The sequence below is a fragment of the Lygodium microphyllum genome, chromosome 1, assembly GCF_053477565.2.
Source record: "Lygodium microphyllum isolate KBCC chromosome 1, Lygodium_microphyllum_v1.1.10, whole genome shotgun sequence".
NCBI classification, from domain to species: Eukaryota; Viridiplantae; Streptophyta; class Polypodiopsida; order Schizaeales; family Lygodiaceae; genus Lygodium; species Lygodium microphyllum.
In genome coordinates this window covers 116,949,890-116,962,871 of record NC_141135.1, presented here as the reverse complement: position 1 = coordinate 116,962,871, position 12,982 = coordinate 116,949,890, and the positions used below count along the sequence as shown (strand labels likewise).

Genomic DNA, 12,982 nt, shown 5'->3' with positions numbered 1-12,982 from the left:
CCTTGAATAACAAGGTTTTAAAAATATTTGCCTTCTGTTGAAGGTCAAAATGCCTCTAGAAGGGCTCTCCAACCCTTAAGAAGAGTCAAGGTTCCCTCATGTCCTAAGGCCCGTTTCCGATGGACACGTTTTTGTGTTATCGAGGAGCAGACAGGCACGCTGAGGTGTCGGGGTTACAATAAGGCACACGAGAGCACGTCGCGAGACGTGTTTATTCGACGGATGCTTCGGGGGACTCGAGACACAGAGAGAGAAAGAGAGAGAGGTTTCTAAAAACTCTAGAGAGCTTTTCACCCTCGGAGACGTAGTACTGGTGGGAGCGACACCTATAAATGGAGAGCGCAGGCCCGGCGCCAGAGGTAGCACACGCAAAAAACACAGGCTCACGCACAAACAACGCCCTTTATACCTTCAATACAGCAATATTGTCTATGGCAGCCATAGTTGGGCCGTGGGGGGGCTTCGCGGGTGGTAGCCCCTTCGACGACGGTTGGAGCAACGGTGGGGTGTGCAACCTCACCATCTACTACGCGTCCAACAATCTCAATGGCTTTCGAGTCGTGTACGGCAACGGGACCACCGTGTTGCACGGCAGTGCCAACGGTACCGCCGCGGAGGTATGTACGTCGTAAAATTACTAGCCAAGTCATGGCGCATTGCTTTGATATTGCTATGCGTTAATAGTGCGCAGTAGTACATCGACTATACGTTCGTTCACTGACGACGTGGACGTGGACGGCTTTGGATATTTTAGGTCGACTTTGGCTCCAACGGGGTCGCAGCAGCTGACATCTCTCTGACCGTGGGTGAGAACAAGAGCATCTTCCATCCCGACTCCAACTACAAGGGAGTGCTAGCGATGGGCGTCTCCTCCGCACATGCACCTCAACTGAAACCCTCTGGCATGAACGGTCACGTTGTTCGCCCACAAATCCTTGGCTTCTTCGGCCGTCAGGGTACCCATATCGATAGCCTGGGCTTCTACATCTCCGATCCCCACTTCAACTAATTTATAAGAAGCCGGCCCGCCTCTTTGTATAACTATGCCCTAGTGGAGGCATGCATGAACAAATAACTTCCGTTGTCGTCTTGTGAATGCTAATTTGGAACTTCCGTTGTCGTCTTGTGAATGCTAATTTGGAATTTCTTCGTTGAGAAATCCTCAATGTTTGAGCCACCGCAACGGGTAGAACATGACAGTTGTCTTTTCACGGTTCAGCGTACCAGAAACTTCTTGAGGAATTAGAGACCGGTCACACCCAAGGCCAGTGCGGGGAGTGGGACCGCACTTCCCCTCCGACCCCCCCCCACACACACATTGCCCCTACTCCTCTGAGGGTTGCACTTAGTGCAAACAAGGGGAGTGGGGGTTCCTTACCCCTCTCTTCCTACAACTTACACTTGCCAAAAACTGAGTGCTAACAATGGGTTACTAGGATTATTGCATTTCATTGGGGGATGACATGTTTGCACGGATTAGCAACAAGTCAACAGTGCACTTTTGATAGAAAACGTAGGACTCATTTTGTCATTTCTCATGACTAGTATATAGTTGGGACATGGTGCGACCCCCATGTGATACTAAGATCCCAAAAGCCCCATTCACCCCATTGCCCCTGGGTGTGCTAGGGCCCTTAGAATGGAACCCAAAGATCACATATACTTCAGCTTGCTTTCTCTCACTCACGCTCTCATTTGCACCGACGCACACCACGCATGCACACACATACACACATGAAGAAGTACTAAGAACCCTTAAAAAAGATCATGTGGTCTCCTAGTCCTAAAAATTTTACAAGTCTAATAAACTAGCAATTTACAAATGGAAAATCAAATGTCTTCTTCTTTCTCTTCTTCAGAGGAATTGGCTCATCAAGCACATCACAAATTCGAATGGTGTCAACTATAATCAATCGCTATCCTTAATTTTTTTAAAAGCAACATACCAATCAAGAAAGATCAAATGTTCACAAATTCGAATGGTGTCAACTATAATCAATGGCTATTCTTAATTTTTCTAAAAGCAACATGCCAATCAAGAAAGATCAAATGTTCATCAAAACGAGGGTTTTACATCCCAAAAGATACACCATGTCTTCTCTGGAAGAAACCCCACATCAATTCAAGATCCAAAGACAATCATTTTTTCAATCTTTTCACATTGAGAACATTATTGGCAATACCTCACTCCGTGTTTCCACAAGTAGCGATATACTTACGTACCTTCTGTATGTAGCCTATAAATGAGATATTATTGTGTGTTATAGGGGTTCAGTATATGTAAACCCTCTATATCACATGCATTCAAGGTCTTTTTAATAATACCCTCATCTATGAATTTTCTTGAAATAAAACACACCCTTTTTTAGTCAATCAATAAATTTCCCCTCTATATGACACCCCTTTGTACATAAACATTTTATAAAAATAATGTATAATCAATACCTTCTTTTGAGCCCGCATGATGTGCTTACATATTTTTGAGCCACACCCTCAAGATCATGTGTTAGATTAAGGATTTTACATGACCCACCTTAAGTGTATCTTGAAATATATTCATCACATTTGATTTGCAGCATTTGATTACTGCCTCCATTGGCTAACAAGGCCTTTGAATAAATGTGTTATGACTTGTAATGTGCACTATAGGGTAATGCATACTATACCACCCCTCAAAGGCTTGTTCCATGATGTGGCCTTTGCAAAATAGGATTTTAATTGAGCAAATAGCAATGTACATCATCCCCTCATCCCTATAAATTATACCTAGTTTATTGATTCCTTTTGTCTACCTAATAAAGGTGAGATTTACATCGTATAGTGTATTCAAACCCTCTAAAATGCTACTATCTCTTAGAATATTGGAGGGACCCATCGTGTGTAAAGTACATATATTTTTGTGGAAAGAATCCAGGGCATTCCTACATTATATCATGGAGTTCAAATTAGGGAGCACCACGTTACCCTCTTGAGCTTGTAGGCGTTAGATTAGGTCTTAAAGCAACCTCAATTTCTCACTATGCCACTTGATTTGTGAGCCTGTAGCCAACATTCGTTGCATGCATGCATTTCAACCCTGCTTCATAGCTCATCTGATATTTGCCATAAATAAAATGCCTAGATTTTGGGTGATGGAGATGGTAGGAAGGGTGTGCTACTCAATAGTACTTCCTTGTACCCTCTTTCGAGCTCCTAGGGTCCACTTAAGAGAACTTTTCCAACTTTAGGACTTTATGCACTATTCCAATTTAGATTTGCCTCCCATCCAATTAGAGAAGTCTATGCTTCCCTATTCTATAATACAAAAGTTGCTATAGCTCAAGAGGAGCATTTCTAGGGCATTTGTTTGAGACCTACCATTAAAGCCTAAGACTGCCCATTCTATTCCTTATATTATTATTCCTTTAAAATGATATCATTTTAAAGTACAAGGAAATAGTATGTTGAAGTAAATCAATGCATTTTATATACTAAGAAAATCAAGTCTATTTATAAGCATATTTCTACATGTATTCATGGATATTTATGTATAATTATGTCCAATGTGTAGGTGCTTAGAAGTGCAAATAAAGTCTGGAACATGTTTATACATATAACTAGGGTAAAAATACAAATGAGATGCACGTGTATAAATTCACCTATAAACATGGATATAGAGGTGACCTTAAAAATGTTTATGTAATCTACATCTATAGCAAGAATGCATTCATTACGACATATGAGGGATACATCAATGAGAACTAAAAAATGGAATGACATGTAAAAAGGGATTAAAATGTCAAGTCTGATGATCAAAATGTTCATTTATTTATCCATTGGAGAGAGAACCTTAATATGTTTGATGGTAGAGGCACGAAAATAAGCATTGGAAAATATGCCAAGGTATATTCATGCTTACATTGATGCATATATTGACAAGTATAGAAAATTATACTATCTATAACAAAGATATACAAGGATCTATCCCCTTTGTCCACATTTGTTATCTTGTTAGAGATGGACCACTTGTTTTGCAAATATACATAATGCACAATATGATTTGATAACATATTCTCTATGTAATTCAATTCGCACTAATATATATTGGCAAGATACATACAGAAAATTATACTACTGCCCATATGCATATACATAATGCCAAATGTTGCACGTGCCTTGCTAGCACCTATGAAGGTCACACTATAGGAAGAGTCGACTATTGTGGACCATGAGAATCCCCTCATGAAGATGTACATGTTTTTTGTGATTTAATAAGAAGACCTTGTAGGTCCTAGATTCTCTTGATAGCCATTTATATGAACTGGCTTACAAAACATGACATGTTGGCACAAATGAGAATCCTACCAATGATAATATACACTATCACATAGGCCTTCGTGTACATATGTAAGCACCTCATAATTTAAAATACCTTAATCTTAATAAATAACATATTAAACCCTAGCTAGAATATGGTTTTAGTATTATTGACTTACTAGTCTACATTTATAATATTGTTATTAATTTTCTACTCTATACATATTTGTTCATTCATTAGTTCATATGTCATTAGGTATATTCAATAATGTATGTTTTTATTATTCTTAGTTGTATTGAATCTTATATATTTTATAGAAATCATTTGACATATTCAATTTCGTATTAATAGGATCAATTTTAGAGTTAAACTTAATTGATTTACAAGCATGAGCTAATTTAATTACTCTAATCAATCAAATATAATATAACGTAGACAAGGAGACATAGAACTACTTGACTTATAATTGTCCTACAATTAATGTATTGAGGTCTATATGATAATCGACATTCCAAAATTTCATGATTTTTCTAAGTGCATGCAATCATCAAGAACTAATTAAAATTAATTAATCTTCATTTTACCCTCAAACAAGATAAGTCAATATAAATATTACTATGTGGAATAGTTATATTACACCTAAGATTTAATAGTAGTTCACACACTGAGACACACACACAGACACACACACACATTGTGTGTGTGTGTGTGTAAGAACACATGAATTAATACTTGCAAAAATTGGAAAGAAAACAAGTTAAACATAGCTACATTGCATAATGATATTGTCAATAAGTAATACAAAAGCATAAAATAGGAAAGAAGAAGAAATGAAAGTGAGTGAAGTACTTAACTCTCAAGCTTGATGTCACCAACAAGACTGAGCAAGAGGTAGGGTAAGTTTCAAGTTTAGATATTTTCAATTAATGTCAAAATATGCATCAATAAAATCATTGATATATATATCAATAGTTTTTCTAAATAGCATCAATATACACTTTACTATATACAAGGGCTATGTATTGATGCACATTCCAATAGATTCATCTACACTTAGACATACATACCCATGACATGAAATTGTATATAAATTGTGCTCGAATTTTGCATCACAATACCCCCCATATATTATAGTGGTTGTAGTTTTGTATATATATTCACCTACGTAATGTTTATCAATATTATTACTTACTACAAGATATAGGCCTTATATCGATGTTAAAAGGGACCAAAATGTAAATAAAGAAATTTGCCCCTATCATCGCAAAAAGTGTCGTTATTGGCAATGCCATAGAACAGTCCGTATTGCTGTCGTTATCAACGTCACTATTTGCATCGGTATCAGCATCGCAACCAATGCAAATAACGATGCTGATAACAACGCTTTGTGACGCTAATAACGATGCCAATAACGATGTGTGCATGTAAATTTGTGACGCTAATAGCGATGGTAACAGAAAAAAAAAGAATTTTGTGGCAGGGCAGCATATAGCACTATGTGCTTTATTTGGGCCATACAAAATAGTTTCGGCACTGTATATAATACTTGTGTAAATAAAGACAAAGTGTACTTAAATCATAACACTGATACATGAAATAAATACATGATCGCATAATAAAAGTGAGTAGTACAATCATGGCAAGATATCACTACTACATAGAAAATGTCTACACAGATCAGGTGACCAAAAAAGAAGGGTGTGTGAGCTCCAGGGATCCAAGGGCAAGCTATACATCCTCGCCATTGGAAAGCTCATCCCGCCGCAAAGAAGCATCGAACGGAAATTGCAAAAAAAGAAACAACTACACATTAGTCCACCATACAATAATGCATTCTAATTAAACATGGTAACTACGCACAAGAAAGATAAGTGACTTACCGGGCCATCGCGTCTATATAATCAGTCGATCAATACCACAGTGAGACCATGCCTCTCTGCATATCGAGTCTCAAGGCCAATCGGATCGCGATTTGTAATGGAGTACTGCAAAGAAAACAAAACACTAACTATTAGAAACATGATTGTCAGTACAAAGGATAGTGCAAAAAAAAGAGCAAGCAAAACAAAAGAAAAACTTACAAAGTCCTCCAGATATGTCCTGTGGCCGCCACTCCCAAGATGATGGACCACTCCGGCCTCTAGACATGCCGTCGCCGCCTCGCGCTGGTTGACTGCAATGTCCTAGATAATCTGTATCCTCCTCCCTCAATCGGCGCCAGTTGTCTACGTCTAGCCACTGTTGAACAGTGCGCGAGCAAGATGAGGAATAGAGAAAGAGAGAGGCGAAGAGAGACACAAGACACCGAAAGTGGAACCCTAGAAGTGTGTCAATTGAGCACACATGATAGGAATATATAGAGGGGACCTGGGGCGCTATATATAGATATAGCTAACACCCCCTCTCAAATAAAGGTCCCTTACTATGGATGAAAAAACCCTTGGGGGCTCAAGGGAAAAACCCATAGCTCCATATAGGCCTACCATTATATTAATATTTAAAATATAAAATTACAAAGTTGAACTTACAAGAGCCTATTCATAGGCATCAAAGGAGCTACATCACTCCTGAATTACAACAGCCTATTTAGAGGCATCAAAAGAGCTTATCACTCCTAAATATACAAAATGTAAAATAAGGATAAGCGACATCACTACAAAAGATAAAATCTCCATGAAATTCCTACAACTGAACTTGATAAAATCTCGAAGAAATTCCTGCAAGTAAACTTGGGATGTAAGCAATATATATGTCACATCAAAACTTAAATAAAAACGTTACAGTGACATTAGAACAACACCAGGTCTATAGAGACGGTTCGCGACGCCGCTCTATAGACAACATAACACATGTGGGGCCCCATGAACAGAATATAAATAAAACAATTTGTCATCCGCTGGAATATAGATGCTCATCAGCTGGAAAGAATATAAATGAAATAATGTGTCATCAACTGGAAAGAATATAAACGAAATAATGTATCATCAGCTGGAATATAGACCCTCATCAACTAGAAAGAATATAAACGAAACAATTGAGGGACAATGCAACATACCTTTTTACGAAGCCTTTGTCAAAAATCTCAAGCTTCTATGCTTCATCACATGAGGTCTTTGAATCTCCAGACACTCCCTAGGATCTGAGAGGGAGTATTAGCCTGTATTTTGTCAAGCTGGTGCCTCTTGGTTGTGAGCCTAACTGAGACATGGGAGCTCTGACTGTTTCAGCCCATTTGACTGCTTGCACTTGATCTCCTGAGAATCTTGCAGTGTCACGAAACCAGCCTCAGACCACTTCTGAAATAAAACTCAAAATCTGAATCAACCCAGAGATGATATATGCCCAGCACTGACTCTTATTGAACACGTTCCAATATCCAATCACTTTAAAGAAGATGTTTTGAGTTTGTGACCTCGACTGGAGGTTGGTGTAAGAAGTTCATTTTGTTGCTGCTCAGAATTAAAACTCTTCCACTTCCATAAAGCAGGTTTCGGTATCCATCCTTTACTGTAAGGCTTTTGGACCTTGTTAGAACTAAGGACTGGAGATATGGCCTTTGATGGCGAGTTGGAATCAGAACAATGGAATAGGCTCTGATATGCTTGCGTCAGTCTACTCAAGAGATGGTTGAGTAGCAGCAACAGCCGTTTCCCGAGATGGTTGAGTAAAATCATATCCCGTGCATGCTGCCTGGTGCCTGTGCCTACTCTAAGCTTCATTTTCAGCTTCTATCTCCATGGCAGGGGGTGCAATAGCATGTCAACTGTGCTGAGAAGTCGAACAAGCTAAAGACTACAAGGCGACAACGAAATTTCTGCACAGCTGGTCGACTGTCTGCTAAGGCCATCGGCCAGATGGAAGCTAAAGACGAAGCTCTCCTCGTACGTATTGAAGAGCAAACAAATAAAAGCAAAGAAAAAGAGGCTCAACCCCCACAGACCCGAAAATTAGAAGCAATGCCCTTGGAGGGAACGGGTTGATTTTCTCGTAGCCATCTGGAGAGAACAGACATCTCTCCGTTTCTACGAAGCCCTCGACTCGTTCCTGCAAAGAGGAGATCATTTCTTGGATCCCCCAAGCCTGATTTCACAAACCGGATCGTTGATGTCCCTCAAATTATTTTCCTCACGCAGTAGTGGCTGTCGACGCTCCTGAGGCCATGCTTCTCGCAACAAGGACGTCATCCGTTACATCCAGCATTACCTCCACAAACTGCGGATCTCCATCGCTTGACCTACTTCTGGCTCTGGGTGTCACGCTGAATTCCTCCCATCGTCAAAATATAGCACTTCACGTAAAAGGATTCGCTGCTGCTGCTGCTACCATGAAGATGGAGGGGGAGGAGTCGTGGCAATGACCTGGTCACGGGGAACGGCATCACGGCTAGGGGAATAACGGCCATGGAAGCATAGTGAGGGGTTGGCAATATGCTCTGATACCATGTTGAATAGTGTGCGAGGGAGACGAGGAACAGAGGAAGAGAGAGGCAAAGAGAGACACAAGACACCGAAAGTGGAACCCTAGAAGTGTGTCAACTGAGCACACATGATAGGAATATATAGAGGGGACTTGGGGCGCTATATATAGACATGCGCTTTATATAGATAGGCGCTATATATAGATATAGCTAACAGCCACTTGGGCTTTACAATCCCACTCTTGAGTGCCTTGCATGCGTCCGATCATCTGTGTGACATATATGCACACATGCACTCTATCATCCAGCCCATAGAAAACCTATCTGTTGTGGCTAGAACTGGAAACTCCTCATGCAAGGATGCTACTATGTAGTCCTTGCTCCCCTCCGATATGTTTTTCCAATTATCTAAGACGTTGTGCCAAAAAACTTATTGGTGCAACTCTATCATGCGAGCCATCGCCCTCCTCCCCTTATCATTCATGATGATGGCTCCTAACCTATCATTGACAAGATAGGCATACCCCTCTAGGGTATGCCTAAGATGGGTCCTCTCCAACTTGCGACCATGCTCCTGGGGCATATCCACGAGACTCCTATACATCCGGTGTACCGACAGGGGTAGTATCTATCGGTATAGCACCCATAGGGGCGCCACCTGCGGACTATTGAGCAAAAGCCAGAGTAACTAAAGTAGACATCCCCATAGGTGTGATAAATCGTGGAGGTGACACAACTCCAGTAGGACGATGAGATGGAGATACCGCGCCCGTGCCTCCACAGCAACCACTTGAGCCATGCTCTCTAGAACCGCCACGAGAGCGAGGAGTAGCACATGTATCCTGTGCCGACCGTGGACTCATTGTCTCCATATCTCTGCAGCATCCCTCTGACCATGAAGCACTCCCTCCCTCTGGCCCAAGTTTGGAGCGTCGACCTCATCTTCTCAAAGTTGAAGCTTCTGATCGCACTGAAGTAGATCTAATAGAGCAGCCTGACAATGTCTGAGATAGCTCCCGATCTGCCATGTCTCTCAATCTCGCCATCTGATCTAGAGATATGCACGTGAAGATATTCTACAACTCCTCATCGCTCATCCCTCGACTCATCTTGATGATCTAAGTATCCACAAAGGTCACCTGTACAGACAAAAAATGATGTGAGCATAATCAATTTAAATCATACAGAGCACGTTAATATAAATCAATTTAAATAATACAAAGAACGGTACCCTTATAAGTGATTAGTCAACGAATTGAGTAAGTGGATGCTCCAAGTATGAAGTATCCTATGGTCCCATGTCAATCGTCTAACACAACTCCGTATATACTGGAAGGTCGATAGACATGTCACCACAAAAGGATGAGTCCACCTCCTTCTCAAAGAATTGTTGGACTCTTGTATTTCCATCATTGTTATCGAATGATGGCTCCTCTACATACTCCAAGCTTTCGGTGTCCTCATCTATGCTCAGAACATTGCTTTGATCATATACTCTCGTACTTCGGAAAGCTGAAGGTATAACATACCACCATCGAGGTTGTCGCGGGTTTGGATAGAAGATTATCTGTTCACAAACACATGCAAGAGAGATTAAACTATTGTGACATGTACCATGCGACCACGCTGCACTATATATTTTGTACTGTACATTGAAACACTCAAATTAGTTGTCGCATATAAAATATAGATATGATAACTTCTAAACACATCATCATCTTTGGACTACATCCCCTCTAGAATTCCAACTCCTCAGTTGAGATCTCTGCCCCTTCTCGAGACGTTGCAATCAAAGCTTCATGCAACCATCGCATTGACATGAACCGTGGCGTCTCCTCCATGCCCTCGAGATATCGAGTCGGTCGATGGCGTGTATTACGTCGAAATTTAGATTGCGCTTCCTCTCTATCTTGCCTAGCTTGTTGGTACCTGGCGAGCCACGTCTCCATAGAGGCATGGTGCAACATACAAAAGCGATTCACATTCTCCTCCATTGTAGCATCCATTCTTTTTTCTACCCCATTTCCAACCACCACATCTCCGGTCTGTCTATCATCGTCCTTCAGCGACCATAGCATATTGTTGTCTGGATTCACTATTGGTAGTCATTCTGAAATATGCTCTAGTGCCTCAGACAGCAACCAACCTTCAGCCATGCTACCTTCTGGCCAAGCTCGTTGTCGCACAAAGCCTTTCAAGGTTTTCATGAAGCGCTCTAAGAAGAACATCCATCATGTATGGACAGGTCCAACAATCTCCACTTCATCTACAAGATGCACAAGAAGGTAGATTTGTATTGTGAGCATGCTGGTAGATAGGTATTTTTCAAAGAGACAGACTGTCTCCACTACTCCCCGCCTTGCGAATTCAATAGAGGACGTCTTAATCTCCTTCTATGAGATCCATTACACTAAAGTCGACAACCTGTAAATGGCCCCACGTATTTCTGGAGTAAGGCATCATGCGATCACGATCGGTAATACAAACTACCACAAATGAGAAAGCATTATGAACAATGACTACACTCCAAATAGAAAAATACGCACGCCAATTACAATCCATTCATAGTACAAACCTCGGGGGGTTCACTATATATATATCCTCGATATAGCATGCATTCATGGCCTATTTATAAATATCCTAATTTCTAAATTTTCCTTGAATAAAGGGCAACCCTTTTCTATTCAATCTGTAAGTAATCCCTTTGTATGATACCCTTCTGTATGTAAAAAATGTATAAAAATAGTATTTTAAAAACCCCTTATTTTGAACTTACGTTATATATACATATATTCATGAGTGACTCCCCCGAGGTACAAACCTGACATATCTTATGCCAATCATGGAATTTTAGCCGTGATAATTGGTCTTCTTTAGAAAACAGACTTGAGAGAATGCATCATACCTGTCGCAGTACTGATAGACTTAACTATTCGCTTCATAATGCACTCTTCTTTAGTGGACAAAACCCAAGGAGCTGAGGTAGCTACACGTGACCATTAGCACTCGACTGCAGCCAAAGCGCCTCCATCTTGCCTACCTCATTTTCAAATCCATTCGTGCCCCTATAGTGTTTCTCTTTCCTGTGATGTGGTCCCATAGCAAGCTGCCCACATTCTTGAAAATATGCATGGGATCCAACAAGTGGTTGATCTGTAAGTGGGTCCAATATGGAAACTCATAGAAAGCTGAGAACCGTCACATTCCGTTTGGATGTGACTCCATGTAGACCATTTTCTGCTTGTACCAGCTAGCGGCATTCATACGCGTTGGAGGTCATCCAAGAAAACCTTCTCTAAGTTCATGACCCTCTAGTAAGAAAGTTGCGTGTCCTTGATATACCATCTTCTTCATGGTTCATGACCTTTGGGAGTCTAACTGTGGCCCGCACAATGGACATGCATGATAACCTGAGATAACCAAACCTGTTCCAACACCTCTATCTAGTGAATACAAACTTGAATGAGCTATGATAGATATTACCAACGAGAACGGAAGTCTATTTACCTGAGCACTCTTGGATTCCCAGAAAGTCATGCATCATCCACATGAGAATGGCTTGAATATTGGCGGATTGTCGACCATCCCGCTTGCTTATATCTTGCACGGTGACCCCCTCCTCCCACAAAATCTTAATCTCATCGACTAATGGACGAAGATACACGTCCATATTTTTGACTTTGTAGCGGCCGGGGTCGAGTAAGCTAAGGATGAGATGTCCTTTCTTCGTAGAAATCCATGGAGGGATATTATAGTTGACAAGGACTATAGGCCACACATTGTAAGAAGTTGAGCGCAGACCGAATGGGTTCACGCCATCCATTGCAAGACCGAGCCGAAGATTCCTTGGCTCTCGGGCAAAGCCTGGGAAGGTAGAGTCAATGTGGCTCCATGCGCGTGAGTCCGATGATATTCATTGAACTCCATTTGTAGACCTATTCTGCGCATGGCACATTGTCAAGCTCACCATTCCAAAAGTATGAAACATGTGGTTTATGTGGGGGATAAGTGAAAAGTGTCTAAGAACTTTTTTAGGGATGGTTTGCCCTTGCAAGTCCTGTCAATACTTGTGAGCACCACACTTTGGACATGTCTACATAGTCTCTATTCTCCTTGAAACAGTATGCAATTATTGATACATACATGGATGCTATTGTAGTCCATGCCAAGCTTTCGTAAAACATGTTGTGCATCATCACGAGACTCAGGCATGGTATTTGCAAGTGGTAATATATGATATTTTAGTAATCTGAAAAAAATCATAAAAC

General features: G+C 40.9%; 1 protein-coding gene across 1 annotated transcript; it reads left to right on the top strand.

Moving 5' to 3' along the window:
- Positions 1-332: 332 nt before the first annotated feature.
- Positions 333-1,009, top strand: LOC148041585 (uncharacterized). Its single transcript, XM_087690890.1, has 2 exons — positions 333-617; positions 755-1,009. Exons 1-2 carry the CDS (start codon positions 333-335, stop codon positions 1,007-1,009), a joined length of 540 nt encoding a protein of 179 aa, XP_087547016.1.
- The last annotated feature ends 11,973 nt before the right edge of the window (positions 1,010-12,982 follow it).

Excerpts from the sequence above, each read along its gene's own strand:
- LOC148041585 (XM_087690890.1), top strand. The coding sequence starts at position 333 with ATGGAGAGCGCAGGCCCGGCGCCAGAGGTAGCACACGCAAAAAACACA. Across the intron at positions 618-754 it reads CCAACGGTACCGCCGCGGAG|GTCGACTTTGGCTCCAACGG; the intron begins GTATGTACGTCG and ends TGGATATTTTAG.